General features: G+C 45.6%; 1 protein-coding gene across 34 annotated transcripts in view; it reads left to right on the plus strand.

Moving 5' to 3' along the window:
* The first annotated feature begins 3087 nt into the window (after positions 1-3087).
* Positions 3088-22822, plus strand: part of RIMS1 (regulating synaptic membrane exocytosis 1) — a 356593-nt gene continuing 336858 nt past the window's right edge. For all 34 annotated transcript variants that reach the window (XM_076333069.1, XM_076333034.1, XM_076333035.1 and 31 more), the window contains exon 1: positions 3088-3542. In XM_076333069.1, coding sequence (XP_076189184.1) covers positions 3379-3542 — 164 coding nt within the window. In that variant the 5' untranslated portion in view covers positions 3088-3378. The remainder of the gene's footprint in view (positions 3543-22822) is intronic.

Below are 22822 nucleotides of genomic sequence, written 5' to 3' on the forward strand. Positions count from 1 at the left end.
TCTGCACTGGTGAAGCCACATCTGGAGTGCTAAGTCTAGTTCATGGCTCCCCAGTACAAGAAAGACATGGACATACTGGAGCAGGTCAAGTGAAGGGCAATGAAGATGGTTAAGGGATTGGAGCATGTCATCTGAGGAAAGGCTGAGAGCTGGGACTGTTTAGCCTAGAAACAGGAGTCTCAGAGGGATCTTATCAATGTGAATAAATATCTGATGGGAGGGTGTAAGGAAGACTGAGTCAGGCTCTTTTCAGTGGTGCCCAGTGATAGGAGAAGAGGCAGTGGGCACAAGCTAAAACACAGGGGGTCTTATCTGAACATGAAGAAACACTTTTACTGTGAGGGTGACTGAGCACTGGCACAGGTTGCCCAGAGAGGCTGTGGAGTCTCTATCCTTGGAGATACTCAAAAGCCATCTGGACATGGACCTGGGCAACCTGCTCTAGCTGACCCTGCTTGAACAGGGAGGCTGGACTAGATGACCTCCAGAGGTCCCTTCCAACCTAAATGATTCTGTGATTCTGTGCTTTTCAGTAACACAGTTTTATTCATAATACTGGCTTGGTGCAACTCCACACTCCAACTTCCGTAATTTTTTTTTAACCATTACTCTGCAAAAGCTTTCAGCTTTCCCTTTTAAGTTATGAGAAACTATGTCTAAAGTCCCCTCATACTTTTTGTATTCATTTTGTATTTCACACACAGCAGTAAGAATTCATGTGCTTGACCCAGCATACAGTAATTAACGAAATAATACAGAACAGACATATATGTAACTGTGTCAGTAATTAATAAGCAGAAAGGTGAGTAGGATAACTTAATGTCATATAATACTTTCTTCATAAAATTATCATGGAGACATTTGGGACTTATGATCTTAGATCTTTAATATTTTGTTTAGGTTGGCCTTAAAGCAGTGGCTCTTCAACACTAGGGCCACTGCTCCAGTGAATTAGTTGTTGAAGTTACCTGAGCTACATGTTTTATGTGGCATGTGCAGGCCTAAATTATCTGAAGGAGTGTGGACTTCCTATGGATACCTATAACAACAAAATCATCATGTCTTGTATTACCATTCGTGTCATGTCATGTTTTAATTGTTTCTGATACTCATATGGTGGTATCTCACCTTCTTCTCATCGTCTTATTCTTTTCAATCTTGATTCCTTCAGTTTTGAGGTGGCTGCCATACTTTTGCCTCTTGGTAATGAATGGATAAATTCTTTAGCATCAGCCTATAACATGAAGGCTATCTTCCCTGCTGGTCACAGATGGTGGGAAGTGATTTTATTGATTTGTTAGTACTTAGCTAGGAGGATTACATCTAGCAGTAATAACGTGGCCAGGCCCTGGGACAAATCACCACACGAGTTAGCGGAGGGTCTGTGTCTTTAACTGAGTGTGACATTATGATATTTACCAGCCCTTCATAGTGCTTTGCTTATTAACACCACTTTAATCTCTTCTGAGCCATCTGTCGGTCATTCAAGTTTCAGTTTCCTTCATGTGCTGGAAGAGTTGAGAAACTTCACTTTCTGAGCTGAACTTGGACATTACCACTCAAAAGTTCTGGTGGTCACAGTAGTGCTTATTATTTTTTTCTTTTTAATTTTTGTTATCAAATTGTGTCCTGCAGAAAATCTCTTGGGGTGACACAAGCAGATGGCCACAGTAATTCCTCTCAAATTCAAAGGGTCATGAAGGTTCATAGCTCTCAGAATTTGCGTGAGAGGTATTAGTGTGGCTGGCTGAAAGCTGGTCCCTCTCCCTATTCCAAACCCGGCAAGTTTGGCAGCAAGAAGCATTGAACACTGCCAGCATAGATTTTTTTTCCTTTGGTTCGTGCCCATCAGACGATCTCTCTAGAAACCAGAGCTGTTTCCATGCTGTGACCTCGGCAGAAGCATGACTGAGAGGTCTTAAGTGTCAGCGTGTGTTAGCGGTAGTTCACATTTTATTTGAAAGTGCAGTTTTCTCTATCTTTCAGCTTTGCATTTCTAAGTAGCCTGAACAATTTCATTCACTGATAGGCACGCGTTTGAGCAAGGGACCCTTCAGAGCTATAGGCATGAGTTTCTGGCCAGTGGATTACATGCAGATGATCCTCTGTAGAGACAGGCTGTTGTGTTCATTACCAGCTCCCCAAAATCAAGTTGCTCAGAGCTAGGAGATCAGAAATTGATAGGGAAACTATCTCTGTGCGGAAGTGATGTTTTGCTTCATTGTGCGCTACCCCCTCAGTTGAACAGTTGGCACTGTGGCATGTTTCGTGGCCAGTTTTGGTGGGTCACAGCCGTGAAAAAATGGGTCTGATGATAGATGAGGAGAGTTAAGTGCACTCATCGCCCCCATGGGAGGTGTGGGGGGGACCATGGCATGGGTGCCACTGACCGGGTGTAAGAAGCACATGAAAAAAGTGCTGAAGCATGGGACCCCGAGGAAGGGACGGTCGAGCGGTGACGGCGCTGGCTAAACCCAAGGGGGCTGCAGCTGGAGCCGAAGCGCCCGCGGCCGAGGGGCGAGCACGGCTCACGCCCGAGGGAGCGGCGACAGCTGCGGGAGCCCACGGCTCCCCCGGCGCCTCAGGCCAGCCCGCAGCAAGCCCGCAGCACGGCTCCCCAGCCGCTGCCCCCTTCCCACGGGTGGCCGCCGCTTAGGGCGAGACGGCAGTCCTGGCGGGGACTCGGGCGAGCTCCCGGCCCCGACCTGCGGTGCGGAAACGTCGAGGAGGACGTGAGGAGGACGGCAGTGCCGGGGCCAACGCCGTGACCGTGCGGCCGCGGGACGAGCGAGGGGGGCGGCGGGGAGAGGCGCGGCCGGCCCGGGTCCCCGGCACGGGCAGGGGCATGGGCAGGGGCAGGCAGCGCTGCCGCCCGTGAGGCAGCGGCGGCGCGCCTCGGACTCCGCCTCACCGGCACCGAACTCCCCCTCCCTCCTCCCAGCGCCAGGCTCGCAGCGGCGGAGCATTTCGGCGGCGGCGGCAGCACCCGCCCTTCCCGACCGGCCCGCGGCGCGCACCGCCCCCCCCCCCCCCCCCCCCCCCCGCTCCCGCACGCAGCCCGCCGGCGGCGATCGGGAGCCCTCCGCGCCACGGCACCCCCGCCCCGCACGCCCACCGCCGGGAGGATGGGCTGCGGGCGGCGGAACGGCAGCCCCCGAGCTCCCTGAAGCCGCGGAAACAAAGGGAGCAAGCAGCAGCAGCAGCCGGGCCGGGGTGGATGCAAGCAACCATGAAAGGCTGGGTCTCCGCCTCCTCCGCTGCTGCCAGAGAGCTGCCGGCTGCTGCTGCTCGGAGGACTACACTGTGAAGGGGGCGGAGGAGAGGCTGGCTTGGTTTGCCGTGCAAAGGTAGAAGGTGTAAGGGAGAGGCGGAAAGAAAATGTCTTCTTCGGTGGGGCCCCGCGGCCCTCGCCCGCCCACGGTGCCCCCCCCGATGCAGGAGCTGCCCGACCTGAGCCACCTGACAGAGGAGGAGAGGAACATTATCATGGCAGTGATGGACCGGCAGAAAGAAGAGGAAGAGAAAGAAGAGGCCATGCTCAAGTAAGCAGACGCCAGTCATTCATTCATTCAGGCACTCATTCATGCGCCGATCGCCGGCGGGCGGGAGCGGGCGCTGCCACAACGGGAGCCGGCCGGTGCCCGGGGCCGGCCGGCTTCGCCCCGCTCGGCGGGCCGCCCCGCAGGGACCCCTCACCGGGGCTAGCGCTGCGGAGCCCCGGTCCCGCTCCGCTCCCGACCCATAACTTCCTCCTCCCCGGCCGTCCTCCCCCACCCCGGACAGCTCCTCCCGAGGCAGAGCCGCCGGGGGAGCCCGGCACGGCGGGACGGAGCGGGACGGCGGCCCTCCCCGCCCCGAGGGAGCCAGCGGCGGAGGGCGGGCGAAGGGGCGGGCGGAAACCCCGACATGGGGGTGAGGGGCGAGGTGGGATTCCTTTGGGGTCCCCAAAACCACGCCTCTGTCAGGAGGGGCCGCTGGGTGGGGTTTCCCTGCGTGCGGGAGCCTCCGCGGCTGCCGTGCTGCCCCCGCCTGGCTCGGCCTCCGCTACCGCCCGCCGCGGGGCTGAGGCGGCTGCCCCCAACCGCCGCCCTGTCCCCCCCCGTCCCCAGCCGCCGCCCCGCGCGCCGCGCCCCCAACCGCCGCCCCCGGTCCGCCCCTCGCCTGCTCCCGGGAGGGCAGCGGCTGGGAGGCAGCTCGCTGTGGGGACAGCAGGGCGTTCGTAATTAGGAAATAAACGCAATTAGTCTCACTGCTCGTTACAGAGGGGAAGCGTGCGTGCGTGCTGGCGGGACGGAGGGGGAGTGGGTTTATCCCGCTGCCGGCGGCACGGGGAGGGGTGCGGGGAGCGCGGGGTGTGGGTAGGTGCCATGTTTGGAAACCAGGTCCCCACAGCCTCTTTTGAACCTTTTCTCTCTCAACGCCCCCCCCCCCCCCCCCCCCAATCCGTGCCGAACAGCGCATGTGACCACATTTTCTAGCCTCCTCCGTCAACAGGAGGCTTCAAACGTAACATTACCAAATTGCCTGCTGCGAGTGATGAGAATAAACAGACTGAAGCTGTGGCCTGTGGAGGAGAATCAGGGTTGCTCCTCTTCTGACTACCCGTCAGGCCTGTTCACGCGGGGGGGGGAAACGGTAGGAGAGGTGACTGGAATACGTGCAAACCTCCGGCGTTACCCGGACCCTCCCTACCACGGGAGGTGTATCCTTACTGTCTTCTGGTTGCATACACCTATGCTTGGGAGGGACGCTCTGAAGGTTTGGCAGCATCGGAAATACCCACGATGCGGGTGCCCGCTCTTCCCCGTGGCTTTCTCTGACTGATGGAGAGACCAAACCCCCGCAGGCTCCCGACTTCGGCCCCGCGCACTGCGCGTGGTGAAGCTGGGGCAGCGTTACAGTATATTGCTGTCTCTGTCCCTTCCCGTTGGTGCCTGGCTCTACATTTTTACAGGGGCCACTGGAGGTGATTGCAACGGCGGGTACCAAGGCCCAGCTGCTAGCGTTGCGTATTGCTGAGGAGAGGGTCTCAGGCTGGGAGCGTGGTTTTTGGATCTCAGTCCAAGACGAAGAGTTCAGTTTGCTGTTGCTGTTTGTTACGCTTGGGGTGTGGCTAGTCTTGGAGGTGGGCGGGTTGAAAGGAGAAATGTTTTGCGAAAATGCATTGTATTAGTCAATGTGGGGAAATGTAAGTGAAGGATCCCTCCTCAGTTTCTATTTATCGGAAGAAAATTAAATAAAGGAGTAGCTCAAAGGCTCTAAACTATATTTGTCCTTCTCCCATTCCTTGTCCTCCAGCACAGCTACTTCCTTATAAATGCTTAGCTTTTATTCCGTGAAGAAGATTACTGGTTCAGTGATGATGTTGTAGAGCAATACTATAAATCTTACAGTCACTGCAAGAATGAACTTTTGTTGGTAGAGATGGTACTTTCTCAGCCCTGCTCTTGTTAACATGGGGTAGAGGATAAATTTTCCTCCTTTTTTTTTCCCCCCATTTTTTTTCTTCTGCTCTTCTTCTGTATTGGCATTTCTGAATTCTGGACTGATACTTCCTTTTCTGTGAGGTTATGGGAATCTGCAGCAGTTTTACTACATGAATTTAGGACACTTTAAATACAATTTTTAGAAGAGGTAAAAAATTGTGCTTTGTGAATTCAACTTGAAATTACTTTATATTATCTTCAAAGGTTTGTGATACCCAAAGTTAAAAGTTTATTTCCTTACAACGGTTCTTTCAAATCAAGAGAATAACAGTCTAGGCTCTCCACTGATCTGATAAATTGTGATTTTAAATAGATTTTTTTCTTTAAATAGCCAGAAATTAATAGAAAATACACTGGGAAACTTACAAACCTGAATACTCACTTTAGCTATATCGTGGGTTTTCAAAAATTAGGTCACAGCAAATAGTTTTCATATGGATTATGATTCGACTCTTACAGAGAGCCACTAGATTTTCTGAGATTGTTTGCCTTTTCTGTATGCCGAGCACTTACTTTCTTTTTGGGACAAAAGTTAGACACATCTTTCCAGAGAGTAACCCTTGTAAGATTGGATTTTGAGACAAGAATTTACTTCCATAATTTTGTAGAGGTTTGTTACAAATGTACAATGGTGTTATCCAGATGACACAGCTATATTCTCAAAGTCGTATATCATCACCATCCCTTCCTATTATCTTCAGTAAAAGTTTTTCTGATTATCCAAATGTCTCAGCAAAACAGCCACCAGTTTTCATTTAAAACCACCTGGCGGAGAAATGTTTCCGCCTGTAACATCCACGTGCAAATCTGTAACGTCCCCTGGAAGTGAAGCTGATCTGTGTTGCAAACTAGGCTACCTCCAGTCCTGGGCCGATCAGAGGCCAGATATGTGCTGTCTCATGAATTATAAGAGCTAAAAAGGGTGCAGCATTTCTCTCCTGTTCTGGATGTCCTGACAGCAATAAAAGTTTTTAAAATGGTGCTTGTAATTTTCCTTTCCAGCACTCCTCATGGCAGAAAACTGTAGGAAGAATTATTGGTTAAACTACTGTATTCTTCACATGATGATCATAAAATTGTGGATCCAAGAGAATTTGAGGTGTTTCTGTGTGTAGACTATAGGGATTTCAGGAGAAGTGAAGGAGATTAGGGTCATCGGTACAGAGGCTGTATCCCTCTCCTCCGGGTCTGTACCTCTCTGACTTCCTGAGCCCTGTTTCTGACTCTGAGTTAAAAGCCTTCTTGTAAAACCTCCCTGCCAGTTCATGCTGACATCAGCACGTACTGCAGCGTGCCAGCCTGGGAGCAGGGCGCTGTTACAGGGAGCAGGACTATGGACAATGTAATGCTTTCTCTGCTTGCTCTGGAGAAAGGCAGAAATGCACACTTTGGTTTGAAACCACCTGCTCGTCTCTTTCCAGGAACTTGCCCTATCTGTCAGTTTGTTGGCCTGCTGAGTTTCCTTCAGCAGTCTGGGGCTAACGGAGCTCGTCACATCCTCAGGATAAAGGCATGCAACTTCTACTGGCCAGTGTGACTTTCTTTTTCTAGGTATACCTGGTCAGTGGCAGAGCCCTTGTCTTCCCCTCACCCTTCCAATATCAGATTTCAAACTGCTGTGTGTGGAAAGGGAACGTTCTGCTATCCTATGACCCGTTGAATACCTTGGAGCAATGTGTTGAGGAGTTAAGGCTTTTGTGAAGGTTCCTCCTTTTGCTTTTTTTGTGAACAGGTGTACCTTGGCATGAGGAACTCTTTAACATTAGATGATTGCCTTGAAATTGTCTTTATATCCAAGGATGGGTTTTGCATTTCCACTGTAATAGGGGCAGTGTCACTAGGTAGTCCTGAGAGCATACCCCTGCCTTCGTGCAATGAAGTGCCATCCCAGTCTGGTGTATGGCACTGAAGACTAAAATCCACATAAGCATTTCGATGCTTACCTGGCACTAAGTAGAAACTGAGGCACCTTGAGTTCAGTCCACGAAATCTGTCTGTAATGGTGCACCTGAGAAGCTGGGTGTTCCTGTGTGTCCAGTGTGTAAAGGACGAGAGCATGTGAGTGCCTTGGCGGCTGAATTGCTTGCTCTCTGGCTTATACCTAAGCCTGTTTGGGAGTCACAAACTACGTAACATATGCTTAAGTCCTCTGAAAGACCTGACGCTAATACAGTACCTCTATAATGCGTATTGATACTCAGTGCTGAACTCAAAGTGCTGTTGTCACAGCGATGGCCGCTTTCCTAATATGTAAGGGACAGGCAGCATTACCGCTTCCAGCTACCTTAGGTGTAATAGCCTGGTGGTTAGGAAGTGCTTACGTAAGCTCAGTACACTTACCAGCTTGAAGAAATTGTGTCCTAGACAACTTAGTGGAAACAGTTTGGCTCCCCATACAGAGAAGAATGAAAAGTTTATGGGCCCAGGAGCCTAACTCAATGTCAAGCCCAATAGGAAGAGCTCTTCTTGCAGAGGAACTGTCTTGCTCTCATGCTGCATGCTCCTGGTTACCCAGGGCTGTTAATGTAGCCTTTTTAAAATGAGTCGGAGAAGTTTAAAATACTGAGATGTCTGGGAGTAGGAAGCAGGTCCTCCTCCCTCCAAGCTGAATGATCTCGTCTCGGGGCTTCAGAGCTTTGCCTTTTTGTTCCTCTGTGGTTGGGAGAGCTTCACCTTCCTGCCTGCCACACCTTTGACAGCAGCATGGAGAGCAGTCTGTTGAGTAGGTGGGGCTTTACCATGGTAGACTCAACTCTCATCCACTCTTGTTTCCCCGTTTCACATTGGCTGTGCCAGATTTTGCGGGTATCTCTGAAGACTGTAGTCTCTAGCAACTCTTTTAATTGGAGCTTGGCCTTACAGACCCAACCTTCTGCTGCTCCTGTATGACTAAATGTTTGCGTAGGACAGTGGTAGAATGTGCCATGGCCTTCTCTGCAGACTAATTCACGTTGGAGGCATTTTTCCTGTTTTACATGGTAGATGCTCCTGTAGCTGAAGGGGAAGAGGTTTGTGTTGAGAGGCTGATGTGTCTAGGCTGAAGTCCAGATGTTGCTCTACAGGTGATTCTGATGTGACTAACAAATTGTGAGGAAGCGTGAGAGGGAAAGTTTTCAAGGAGGCTGAAGAGAGAAACAAACCATCATTTGCAAAAACGGGGGGACAGGACCATTTTAAAGGAAAAATAGTTTAGAAGTTTAAAGTGTACATTCAAACACCAGATAGCCTGAGACGACTATATTGTTTGTGGGTATAAGGTGCCTTGAAGTGAAACAACCCCAGTTAATATACAGCAAATTTCAATCATAGAGAAATCACAGAACTATATATATTTCTATGTATGTACTTAAGCTGAAGTATGCTTATGTGCAATTGTGTGCCTTAACTCATTGGGTTAGTTAAGTACTAAGTGCAAACCACGGCAGCTGTGAACACGGCTAGTTGAGTTCCAGTTCTGTTCTGCCGTGGACTCTCACAGCCCAACAGGACCATACATTGGGACAGCCAAAGTACTTTTCTCTGCCCCTGGTGGAACAGTAGCTTATCAAAGGGGCAACAGCTATAAATCAACATTAGACAAATTTTGGCCAGAAATTAGAAGAAGGTTCCTAGTTACCATGGCAGTCATTTTCTGGAGCAAATTTAAGTGGGGACAAAAGCTCTTAACTACCCTTCTGATGGGATTTAACAAGACTGTGAAAGAGTTTGTTTGCCAAGGTAGTGGCAATAGTAGGAAACTTAACTCAGAGACATAGGAGGATCTTTGTATTTTTGTAACTCTAATTGAGTAGGTTCAGTAGAGAGGCTAGCAGGTACTTGAAACCTTCCCAAATCTTAAAAGAGTTATTTCAAGATTTGCCATGGGAGTGGCAGTTAATAATTACGGAGAAGTTGATCCTAACACCCTATTTTGACCATCTAGTGTGGTGTACAAACTTGATTTTAGTAGAATTCAGGTCTCTAGAATCAACAGGGATATTGGAGCTGCTTACTTTTCAGGGCTGCCAAATCCTGAAGTCACTTGCATTTGGTGAGAATCTGTTTCACAGATCACAAGATAACCCCTATATAGTTTCCTGTGTGCACCTGGAAGCTTTCAGCCTGAACTGCTAGCTGTGTAACTCTGAAGATTAACAGGTTGGCCAGGAGGCATGTGCTCTTAACGAGTTTCCTGGAGACTGTTTCCCTCTCCATTTCTAACACTTGGACGATGCCTAACATTGTCAGAAAACATTGAATACTGCTCAAAACACAGTGGCAGCTGCTGCCATCTTTATTTTGTATAGTACTTATGTGGAAAATAAGGCAGTAGGGTTCCGAGACCTTCTTAGCCTGAATGCTATAAATCTCCTGATGATAATTGCCCTTCCATAAACAGTAGGGAAGGGAGAGGTAGGACCGTTCTTCATCCCTTCTGTTGAAACTGGGCCACTTTGCAGAAATAAAAGCAAGAGTCAAGGGGCCATCATGAGAAAGTCGGTCTTTATCCTGTCTTTAGGATAAAGGATCTAAAGTGTATCTTTAATCCCACTGAGAAGACAAAAGAGGAATTGAGAGTTCTGGGATATGGTTGTGCATTTGGCACTAAGGAATTAAAGGATAAAATAGATAAACAATACCAAGACTCCCTCCTCTGAGTCAGACTCCCTCTTGCTTATTCTTTCTGTGGTCCCATGAATCTCACTTTCTGTGCAGTGGAGCAGGAGGAATGGAGGATGCCCTCACCTCTGCTGCTTGGAAGGTTTATTTCTTCCTTTGTATTTGAAGGGGTTTGGAACCACCATGTTTCAGGCTCTGTGATGGAGCAGGGAGCAGAGTGCAGGTTGCTTACTGTGTTCACGGGTAGTTCAAGCCCCTAGAATCACCCAGACAGACTGTTAGAATATTGTCTTATGCCTCTTCCTGGCAGCGTCAACTCTGATCCTGACACTTGAGTGTACAAATCCATGGTGAAATGATTTTACTCCTGGAGGACAGCATTTTCACAGAATCATATAATGGTTGTGGTTCAGGTTGTGGTTGTGGGCAGGAGTCCAGAGATTGTCTAGTCCAACCCCCTAATCAGAGCAGGGCCACCTAGAGCCAGTAGCCCAGGACCGTGTGCAGATGCCTTTTGAATATCTCCAAGGATAGAGACTCCACAACCTCTCTGGACAACCTTTTCCAGTATTCAGCCACCCTCACTGTAAAAAGTGTTTCCTGATATTCAGATGGCACCTCCTGTGTTTCAGTTTGTGTCCATTGCCTCTGGTCCTGTCACTGGGCACCTCTGAGAAGAGTTTGGCTCTGTCTTCTTTACTCCTCCCCACTGAGGATCTATACACATTGTTAAGATCCCCCTGACCCTTCTCTTCTCCAGGCTGAACAGTGCCCACTCTCTCAGCCTTTCCTCATGTGACGTTCTCCAGTCCCTTCACCATCTTTGTGGCTCGCTGCTGCACTTGCTCCAGTATGTCCATGTCTTTCTTGTACTGAGGAGCCCAGAACTAGACTTAGCATCCAGATGTGGCTTCACCAGTGCTGAGGCAGGGAGGAAAGATCACCTCTCTCGATCTGCTGACAGTGCTTTTCCAATGCAGCCCAGGATGGTGTTGGCCTTCTTTGCTGCAACGGCACATTGCTGGCTCATGCTTAATTCGGTGTTGACCAGAAATGCTCAGTTGCTTTTCTGCAGAGCTTCTTTCCAGCTGGTTGGCCCCCAGCATGTACTGGTGCATGGGATTATTGCTCTCCTTGTGCAGGACTTGGCATATCCCTTTGTTGAATGTTTTAAAGCCTAAGAGGGAGACCAGTATCTAGTGTGTTCTCAGATCAGTCTGAATCATTCAGGGGGAGGATTGCTTGTGGTCACTGCTTCCAGCCCCTTTCTCTTTACTGTCCAAGGCCCTCACTTAGGGAGGGAGAGAGAGAATTGAATAGTGCAGAAACTATTGTTGCCTTTTGGCCAATGGAAACATCAGAAAGAATTTGAGGCTTGAAGTTTTCACCACTCTGAGAGGGCAGATGTGGCCAGAAAGATGTTCTCATCAAAGGAGACAACTGTGGTGACCTCGCAAGGAGGGTTTCCATGACTTTCAGGGAATTTCAGAGAATTGATAGTGATTTTTAAGCAGGAAGGTGGACTGAGTAGTCCAAGGAGACTACTATATACAGTCAAAATGTATTCACAACTGCACACAGTCATGCAGTAAGGCAATTATGAGACAGTCATTGACTGTTCTACTGGGGGGCCATCTCACTGCCAAGGCTAGGAGCAGAAGCCTGTTAGCAGACAATAGCAGATTCATAGGAATTTCCTCAAAAGCTATAGAATAGCGGGAGGTGATAGGGGATAACAGGCAGTAATAAACATCCCTACCATGTTCTAGACATGGGCTTCGGATTGGCATATGTTGAAATTTTGAACGGTCTAAAGTGCAAACTTTTGTCCAGAGCTCTTTTCTGGCCCCAGTTTCAGTGGTTTTATTGAAATGCACAGGGTGTTATTTCTGCGCATGCGTCTTCCCACATGATTCTCCATTTGATACAAGAAGCCTCCAAAGCTTCATGCCCGGCTTTGTCTGACGTTGCACTAATACTTTCTGACTCAGAAGTCTGTGAGTCTACAAATTAATGGGCATTATCTGTGCCCTGCAGGAGGGTGAAGACAAAGACTGGGTGAAAGAACATGATCTCTCTCTGGGCAGGAACTTCTCAAAGTACCGAGTTGTTATAAACCCAGATCTTAAAAGGAATTATGCAGAAGAGACCTCTTCTCTAGAGGGGGAGCGTACCCTCCTGTTGGTTGTTTTTCTGGAAAATAGCAGAGGGAGAACAACATTAAGAGAGATTTGAAATTCTCAGTCTTGTCAATGCCCTTTTATTTCTGAACACTCATGTGAAGAATTTTTTGCATCCTTGGATACCGGAAAGCAACTAACAAAGATGTAGCGTGCTTCCTTCATCAGGCGGTTACTAAGCATTTTAAGACTTGAACTTAATACCTTAAGAAAAGGCTATTTAAAAATACTGCTGCCCTTGTGTTCAGGCTTGTTGGGATGCAGGCGTTATTGAAGGTGGAGAATGACAAAATTGAAATTTTATTTTTGGTTGCCAATAGTTAGAGCCAGTTATAATTTCTAGCCTATTTTACCTTCTCCTTCACTCTACCCACTGGTGCCTGCTGCATTTGTCTTCTCCCCTGGGCCTACCAGTTTTAATTAATAGATGCTGGCATGCAATTATGTTTTGGGGGGAAAAGCTTGAGTGCCTACAGTTTGACTCTAATTCCCAGTGGTGATAAAACATATAGGAAAATCTTATGTAATCAGTTACAAACACAGAGTGGTTTCATTCTGCTTTTTGGAAATACTTGCATATAATTTACAGTTACTAGAATGATTTACACCTGATCGGGGCTGTGTGATTTACCCCAGTCAGATCCATATATTGAATCTGTAAGGATGCAGATAGCTTATCAGATCTCTGCATCTGTCAAGAGTTACAATTGTTTTATCCCTTCTTTTATACTTCACAGATATGGTAAAATATTATGCAATGTTTATGGTGTTGCCTAGTTTTGGAATCTAGGCAGTAAATGTTAGTCAGAGTTATTTTTGGTTTTCACAACAAACAGCAGAAAAGAATACCGCTATCAGTTTGCTGTAATAGTTACTTAGGTAAGACAATTTGCACAACATGATAGGATAGCATTGTAATTCTTTGTACTTATAACTGAAGTAATCACCCTCAAAATTTGATTGCATATCAGATACTTATGTCCAGAGAGAGTTTTAAACAAGAAAGCCATGTTCCAAATATATTTTCTGGCACTGTTACAGAGGCAAGAAAAGCTAGTTGCAATTTTCAGAATAATGACACACACAAAAACATTCATACACTTGCCACTTCAGAGGCATGAAGAGACATGGCACGATGAACAGCTGTTTCCAGACAGTTCTAGATTGAATTAGAACATCTATTTTGGCACTCATTTCTGAGTTTATTCCCATCAGGTGTGTCTTATTTTCAGTGTCAGGACTTTGTGCACTTTGCTTATGATAAACATTGTTAATACTATTGAAGATAGGGGAGTGTGTTTGCCTGTGTGGTTTTTTTCAGATATCTGCAATAAAAATGGGTAGTGTGTGGAATCTCCTAATTTTTTGGTCTGTCTTTCCTATATTAAGCCCTCTTGGAATCACTGAAGATCAGTGTATGCCCTGAGAGTTGCTTTTTGATTAGGGGTGAACCTAGCAGATAGAGCTACACTTTTTAATGATGACAGTAGTGGATCTAGCAAATTAACTGTTTCAAATTTTGAGGATCTGGGGTGTAACCAAAGAATAATTTTCTTTGTATTTTGGGCTTTAGATAAACACCAGATTCTAGTTAGAATGGTGTTTAAATGCCTTGCATCAAAATACAGTTATTTACTTTAAGGTCCTTAATTGAGAGTTATTTTTTTAAACTTCATTATATGAAATTTATTAGGACATTGCTCATGAATGCAACACAGCCCAACCATGCTATTTTAGTGTAAGTACTATTATATTGCAGAGAAAAAGTCTACTACTCTTCTAGCAAGAAACAGAGCGCTCTGTTTGTTCGGAGAATTGCTAATGGAAGTCTTCACATGCTTGAATGACCTACGTGTGATGTGTCTTCTCAATTATTTCTCTTGGTTACCAATACTGCATACTCGGAATTGATAAAACAAAGAAATTATGTACCCAAAAGTCTGTCTACATCTTATACTAGCAGGTCTAATAAAAGATACTACATTTTTTTACAAACCTAGTTAGGCCTATGAGCCTGGCAAGCATTACAAATTTCATAGCCACTGCTCATGAAGATTTTGTCTAATTTTTGTAAAATATATATTAATTATAAAGTCTTTGAATATACTGTGAAGGCTTCAAATCATATCAATAAACTAGGATTTTGTAATATTTATGTTGATACATCATTCTCTTTCCAGATATTTAGCAAACCTACAGTCCTATACTATACAAACAAGCCAAAGACTTAACTAGGGGCTATTTGCATCAGTATGTATTAATCATGTGGAAGTATTCTACAGATCAAATGATTAGTAACAGGACAATTGAGAGAAATGACAATGAAGCAGTTTATGTAACAAAAGGCCATTTTGGAACTGGATGATTGAATATGTTTAGTTGTGTTTCGAGCCGTGATTTGTTAGTATAATTGTTTTCTTTTGACGATTCCATTGGTCTTGGAAAAAGCATCAAGACCTACGCAAAACCAGACATAGTAGCTGTCTGAGCTTTCTAATATCTTTGCACAATTTCTTTAGCACTTGCATGTACTAAGAAAACAGTCATTTTTCATTTATATTCATTATTCTCTAGGTTTTTAATTAGCCTTTCATATGAAGTTATTTCAAAATAAAGTCATTGCACTTTTGCATATTTGCAGTATTAACTTTAGAATCATTTTGATGTTTGACATCAGGAGGCTAAATTTTGTACTGATTAAATGGAATTGCACAGATGTAGATGAAAACATAATGTGAAAGCTTGGGCGGTAAAAGGACATGAGCAATCTATGAGTATTTTAGTTACTTTAGGTGATAAGTCTCCTTGGTACTGTTATCTATTGCAAAAATTTTGACACTGCACAACATATTTCAGGTATACAGTTTAATGTTCTTCCGGCTATGTGTTTTTAGCTATAGATGTAGAACAGGAAGGCAGCTGGTTGATGGAGTGCATGGTGCATGAGGCTAGGCAGTTGAGAAGAAAGGACAGAATTTATGAGAACTCTAGATCATCCTAGTTCAACTCTATTGATTTTGGCCCTGGATGCCACCTGCAAAGTATCAGGGTAATGGGTTTGCACTTTATGGATGAGAATTAGATGAGATTTTGTGTGTGTATGTGTGCTTGTGCCTAAGAATATGGAACCAGGCTGTACGGAAATATGTACAAGTTGTTTTATGGACTTTAATTGCAACATTATGTTGCTTAGCATTGCTTGAAATATGCAGAGTGCGTTGGTGAAATTTGATCAGGAGCTGAAAATTGGGAACAATTTTGCCTGCAGTCATGTCATGGGGACAGGTGACACAGCTGAACAAATTGCTGCCATGGACCAGCAAACCATTGTGTTGCTGTGGTCCTGTGCCTGTGCTGAGTTTGATTAACTTGGGTGAATCTCTGCCTTGGAACAAGTGTCACTGGAAACACATCTGTTAACTGGAGTAAGACTTAAGTGTTGTTGAGTCTGTTTAGATGGGATACGTTCCTGTAAGTCTTGTATTTTGCGGAAAGAAGCACATTTTTCTCAAATGCATTCAGTAACTGTTCAGTTACTCCTGAAGCTTTACGGAGAAAGTAAACTTCAGAAAAGTGAAACCAAGACATAGCTGCCTACATTTGTGGAAAAAAACCCCATTTATCACTCTTCAAAAGTGTATCTGTATTTTTTAAAATTAACTTTGTGTTGTGTATACCCCTAATTTCCTGCAGTCTTAATTGTGTGTTTTGTTTTCCTTTGTTTTCTCCAAAAAGCTGTTTTTCAACATACTCATAGAAAGGAACTGTATTCACTCAGAGGTGGAGATTGCAGAGTTATATGAATTGATTCTGATAGTGTATATGTAAAAAGTGTGTAAATTCCTTTGAGATTAAATGCACAGTACATTTTTCTTATATTTCAGAGCAAAATTAGATATTGATTTTTTAATGAGAAATCTATTCGAAGAATATAGAACCTCACTAACATATTATGATTCTTGTATTTTGTGTTTTTAGATGATTTGATATTGATTGTAGTTTTTAAATTTAAAAGCTCTCACATTTATAAGCAAAATCTCTTCATAATTTATTTTGCAATTTTTTTGGTAAAACTGTATTAGCTTAAAGCAAAACATCCTCCCTTAAAAAAGTCTCTTTCAAACAATTATAGCTCTCACCATAAAATAACTTTCACCAGGAAGTGCTTGGACTGGACTGGCCAGTTCAGGGAATCAGCAGTGAATTTACAGTTTTGTTCACCTGTAACATCCCTTTTTCTGGTGGGGATGTTTCAAGTTCTAAGCTTGTCCCTGTATGAAGAGGTTTAAAAGGTCCACGTGGAGAAGGAGCTGGGGAGTTCGAGTTACGCAGCAGATGAGACAGTGCTCTTTCTTTCATCCAACCAAGGTGATCTGATTCTTTCTTTCCTGGTATTTATCCTGTATGGGATCAAAACCTGAGGTTTCCTCGAGGTGAAGTAAAATTAATGCAGTTAACAATATGAGGAAAGAATCTTGAGGAGAACAGCAGCAACAGTAGTGCTTCCTATTGTTGAGGGGGTTTGTCCTCTTATTTTTTACAGGGTTTGCAGCTTGGCAATGCTTTCAGCTCTCTCCTTGCAGAATTTATGGTCAAGTATGCTTTTTTTCTGTCTGCATTTAAGTGTTTGCCATATTTCTCTGAAATCAAGACCTTGTCAGAGTGATTAATGATTTCTGTCACCTTCTGTTGGATTACTGCAACATATTGTACATGGGATTACCCTTGGAAGACTGTCCTGTTGATCTCATACTGTGCCTTCTTACTTTTCCCTCTGCTTCCTATTGCATGTATTTCAGCTTAAAGCAGAGCTTTCCTTCCCGTGCACTGGTAGAAGAGTGGAGGTCAACTGAGACCACAGAATAAAGCCTTCTTAAAGTAGAGAAGACAGGGAACTTCCACATACAGCTTTAGCGGAGGACCCCTAAATTTGAGAGCTTTCTGTGAAAGCCAAAGTCTGATGAACTTTCTGCGAGGGCAACTCGCTCGTTGTGTGGAAGTTGCAGAGGTGGAAAGGAACTGATCTTCCTGGCAATTTACTTAATGGTGTAAAATACCAGGTATTAAATTTTGAAGACAGGCCCTTGCATGTCGGGCATTCATAAATAAACCAAGAAAATCAGTAAGTGACTTCGGCAACTGCCACCCTTTTGACTCCTTTGTCAGAGGCCAAGAACTGAATGAACAAGAAAATTAAAAGTGTTTTCCCTGAAGGAAAAGGAAAGGTAGTTTTCCCTCCAGGCTAAAGCTGAGGCTACTGAGAGTACGGGAAAGCTTTTTTGCTGTGTTACCATAATTTGTCTGAATCTAGCAGTCTGCAGGTTTTTACACTGTGAAGTTGCACCCTTCTTATTTGATATCAAGATGTTTGTCCTTCAGAGAGCTGCATTCCAGGGCTGTCAGCCTCCTATTTTTTATTAGTTCCCAAAATATGTTTTGTTACATTTTGTAAACCTGAAAAGTGCTACTACTGTCTGTTCACTAGAGGACAGTTCGAATTATGCCCCGTAATACTGTGGTCCTTTCCAGCTGAATTCTAAACCAATTTGTAAATGTGCGTGTGCCTTTTCTCATAATGTATTTTTCATTACGGCTTTCAACTTTACTTACCTTCCAGATGTTTAAATCATCATGGTTACACTGATGTATATTACATGTGTATCTTACCTATTATATACGCTATATCTAGTACATCAGAGTTCAATCTGTAATATTTTAGGAACACGTGCAGTTTTTTCTTTTTCCTCATTCCAGGCATTATAACCATGCTCTTGATAAAATAAAATCCTAGACAAATCAAGTTGAGTTAAAGAGCCATTCTATACATACTAAATTGCATTTCTGTTTAAGGTGAGCTTCCTGCAAAACTGTAAGGAAATTGCAGTGTTGTTCAGTGCAAATGTCATGCTCGGTTCATAAAATGTTGCTAAGAGGACGAACTGCAGTCGGTGTTCAGAGATACCCTCAGCCACAACTGGACAGTGCTTTGTATGTCTGCGCTGTCCCTGGAGGTGTGGTGACAGCACAGAAGCCATGCTTGTGTCTCCCAGGAGGGGATTTCATTGTCTAAACACAGGTGTCTGCTACTATTTGAGATGTCCACTGGTACCCCTCCTTGTCTTCATCTCTCCCCCAGAGGAAGGGGGAAGAAAGGGTGGGAAGCTGGTTGCTATTTTAAACCAGGTTTTGCAGCAGTGGGCAGCAGGGAGTGGAGGGAGCTCGGGAGCCGGCGGTGGTTTCTGTAGCTGACTGGCATGGAGCTCTCTCGGGCACATCATGGGTAGGTATTTCCTCAGCTGGAAGCGGTCCCCGGACTGTCCGGGTTTCATTGCTGGACACAGACAGCAATGGCAAAAGCTTCAGCTCAGTCGACGGGTCTGACTGTATTTTCAGACCTGTGCAACAGCCTGCCACTTTCTCCAGATCCCTCCTGCGGGATTTTTGAGATCGCTGTCTTTCCTTTGGGGATCTCTCATTTCTCAAATAATATTATGGCTATTGAGGTAAAAGCATGTTTCCCTCCACATGAGAAGCAGTACCTTTTGTATGTGAATTTTCATTAAACTGCCATCAGTGAAACTGAGACACTTTGTTTGATAAAATCCTTATTTTATTTTATTGTGTTAATCCTGAGTCTTGTGCTAGCTAAGGTGTTTTAAATGTCTTCACAAGGTAACCACCAGATTAATGAGAAAAGACTGCAAAATAGTCGGCATTTTGCATTGTGCTGGCAAGGCTATTCACTAGAAAAACTATGGTTGCTTAGTTGCCGTGGGAGAGGAAAAATGAGGAGCGAAGATGAGAGTGCAGGCTATGGCCTTGTGAGGGACAGCAGGAAAGGGGAAAGTACACGGCAAGTGAGCGGGAAACTGTAAGAAAGTACACGTCCTTTAAGGCACAAAAAGTTGGACTCAGAGGGCATATAGGGGGGTCTGTGGGGATCAGACGGAGGAGGAATATATGACAGGAGGGAGATGTGAGGGGAAGGCTGGAATTAGGTGGGATGGGAGCCTGGAAGTAGTCTGTGAGTGATGCAGCTGCCTATTCGTCTAGTACAGAACAAGCGTAAAATAGCACTTCTGCACACTGAGAGTTGGGTAATGAAAAGTGATGGATCCCTTGGTAGCAGACCTGGGACTTGCGTATTTATGTGTCTGTTTCACTTTGGGTTTGAACTGGAGATGGTTAAGCACACAAATCAGGAGGAGGTGAACATTTATTTTCAGTGTGAAAATAAATAAATTAGAAGGCAAGTAGAAAATGCAAAGGTTCAGAAATTCTCAGTGTGTGAGCCAGCCTCATGACTGTGAAGAAAAGAGGTGTCTGAGTCATTAGGTTCAGACACTTGAAGCTTGGCAGAGCTGCTTTCCTGGAGCTCGGCAGGCTTGGATGGTGCAGCGAGAGCATCCGGAAACACAGGGTAGCTTGACTGAAGAAGGAACTGGACACCTTGGTGCATTTGAATTCAACATTCCCAGAAAATCAGCATTTTATAGTGTTACCTAACTACTCTTTGGCTGCCCCTAACCTTCTCGCTGAAAGGTAGATCCATGTAAGAGATCTGGTCTGGTTTAGTAAGAGGGTGGTTAGGTCTCCTCCTTGTTTGTAGCAGAGGACTTGGAAACCCAGCCCAGCCACATCTTAGAGTTCCTAAACCTGATAGTACTAATCCACATTATTATTTTTCAAAACAATTTGCTGTGTTAACTCAGTGTCGTGGTTTAATCTCAGTCAGCAATTAAGCACCACACAGCCGCTCGCTCACTCCCCCCCACCCGGTGGGATGGGGGAGAGAATTGGAAGAGCACAAGTTAGAAAGACTCGTGGGTTGAGATAAAAACAGTTTAATAATTGAAATAAAATGATAATAATAATATGATAATAATAATAATAATACACAAAACAAGTGATGCACAGCACAATTGCTCACCACCCGCTGACCGATGCCCAGCCAGTCCCCGAGCAGCGGCCCCCCCGGCCAGCTTTTCCCAGTTTATGTACTGAGCATGACGTCACATGGTATGGAATGTCCCTTTGGCCAGTTTGGCTGTGCCCCCTCCCAGCTTCTTGTGCACCTCCAGCCTCCTCAGTCAGTAGAGCATGGGAAGCTGAAAAGTCCTTGGCTAGTGTAAGCATTACCTAGCAACAACTAAAACACCGGTGTGTTATCAACTTTGTTCTCATCCTAAATCCAAAACACTGTACCAGCCACTAGGAAGGAAATTAACTCTATCCCTGCCGAAACCAGGACAATATCCACCCCTTATTCTATACCATTTGCATCATGCTCAAGTCTCACATTTTCCAGTACATTTTCATTAATCACCACCCCCTTTTATATATATATATACACACATACACAGATATCATTCCCTTCATCTGTGGGCCATCCCTCTAAAATGTTCGGTGAGTTCATTTAGTCCATGACTTCGGGCTCCATCTGTCATAATAATCTTTCAGGGCAGGAAAAATGGAGATGGTATGTGGTGTTGGATTGTTTCAGGTTGAAGTCAGTTCTGGTACCATCATCACTGTGCTTTGCTTGGTTTCACTGAAGTTATTCTTCATTAATCTGGGTGATTCTTATTATAATAACATTAGTATGGCATATAATATTATTAGTATTATTAGTATATCTGTGTATTATTAGTATAACTATTATAACTATAATTAGTACTTAACATCACATAATTCAGATCATTGGCTATTCTCACCCAAAATCAAATCCCCTTGAGGCACACATCGGACTTCCCCATCCTTCCGCATTATCCACCAAGTGCACCCAGGTCCTTGAGCAAAAGCAATCCCACGGATGGGTCTGCCTCTGCCTGAGGCAGGAATAACCCAGACTGTCTTCCCCAGCATATTTTTTATGTGCACTACAGGGACTTTATTCCCATCTACAGTACGTAAAAGTTCTGACTGGGCAGGGCCTGCTCGATTGGCAGATCCCCGAGTGTTGACTAACCAGGTGGCCTTTGCTAAATGCGTATCCCAATGTTTGAATGTCCCACCACCCATTGCTCTCAGCGTAGTCTTTAACAGTCCATTGTATCGTTCAATTTTCCCAGAAGCTGGTGCATGATAGGGGATGTGATACACCCACTCAATGCCGTGCTCTTTGGCCCAGGTGTCTATGAGGTTGTTTCGGAAATGAGTCCCATTGTCTGACTCAATTCTTTCTGGGGTGCCATGTCGCCATAGGACTTGCTTTTCAAGGCCCAGGATAGTGTTCCGGGCAGTGGCATGGGGCACGGGATATGTTTCCAGCCATCCGGTGGTTGCCTCCACCATTGTAAGCACGTGGCGCTTGCCTTGGCGGGTTTGTGGGAGTGTGATATAATCGATCTGCCAGGCCTCCCCATATTTATATTTCAACCATCGTCCTCCATACCAAAAAGGCTTTAACCGTTTGGCTTGCTTGATTGCAGCACATGTTTCGCATTCATGGATAACCTGGGCTATAGTGTCCATGGTCAAGTCCACCCCTCGATCACGAGCCCATCTGTATGTTGCATCTCTTCCTTGGTGACCTGAGGTGTCATGGGCCCACCGAGCTAGAAATAATTCACCCTTATGTTGCCAGTCCAGATCCACCTGAGCCACTTCAATCTTAGCAGCCTGATCCACCTGCTGGTTGTTTTGATGTTCTTCAGTGGCCCGACTCTTGGGTACGTGAGCATCTACGTGACGGACTTTTACAACCAGGTTCTCCACCCGGGCAGCAATATCTTGCCACAATGCGGCAGCCCAGATGGGTTTGCCTCTGCGCTGCCAGTTGCTCTGCTTCCATTGCTGCAACCACCCCCACAGGGCATTTGCCACCATCCATGAGTCAGTATAGAGATAGAGCACTGGCCACTTTTCTCGATCAGCAATGTCTAAAGCCAGCTGGATGGCCTTTACTTCTGCAAATTGGCTTGATTCACCTTCTCCTTCAGCCGTTTCTACAACTTGTCGCATAGGACTCCATACAGCAGCTTTCCACCTCCGATGTTTTCCCACAAGACGACAGGACCCATCAGTGAACAGGGCATATTGCTTCTCATTTTCTGGTAGTTCATTATACATTGGGGCCTCTTCAGCACGCGTTACCTCCTCCTCTGGCAATATTCCAAAATCTTTGCCCTCTGGCCAATCCATGATCACTTCCAGAATTCCTGGGCGACTGGGGTTTCCTATTCGAGCCCGTTGTGTGATTAGTGCGACCCACTTACTCCATGTAGCATCAGTTGCATGATGTGTACAGGGGACCCTCCCTCTGAACATCCAGCCCAGCACCGGCAGTCGGGGTGCCAGGAGGAGCTGTGCTTCAGTGCCGATCACTTCTGAAGCAGCTCGAACCCCTTCATATGCTGCTAATATCTCTTTTTCAGTTGGAGTATAGCGGGCCTCGGATCCTCTGTATCCCCGACTCCAAAACCCTAGGGGTCGACCTCGAGTCTCCCCTGGTGCTTTCTGCCAGAGGCTCCAGGTAGGGCCATTCTCCCCGGCTGCGGTATAGAGCACATTTTTTACATCTTGCCCTGCCCGGACTGGCCCCAGGGCTACTGCATG

This window comes from Aptenodytes patagonicus, chromosome 3 (assembly GCF_965638725.1).
Source record: "Aptenodytes patagonicus chromosome 3, bAptPat1.pri.cur, whole genome shotgun sequence".
In the NCBI taxonomy this organism is placed as follows: Eukaryota; Metazoa; Chordata; class Aves; order Sphenisciformes; family Spheniscidae; genus Aptenodytes; species Aptenodytes patagonicus.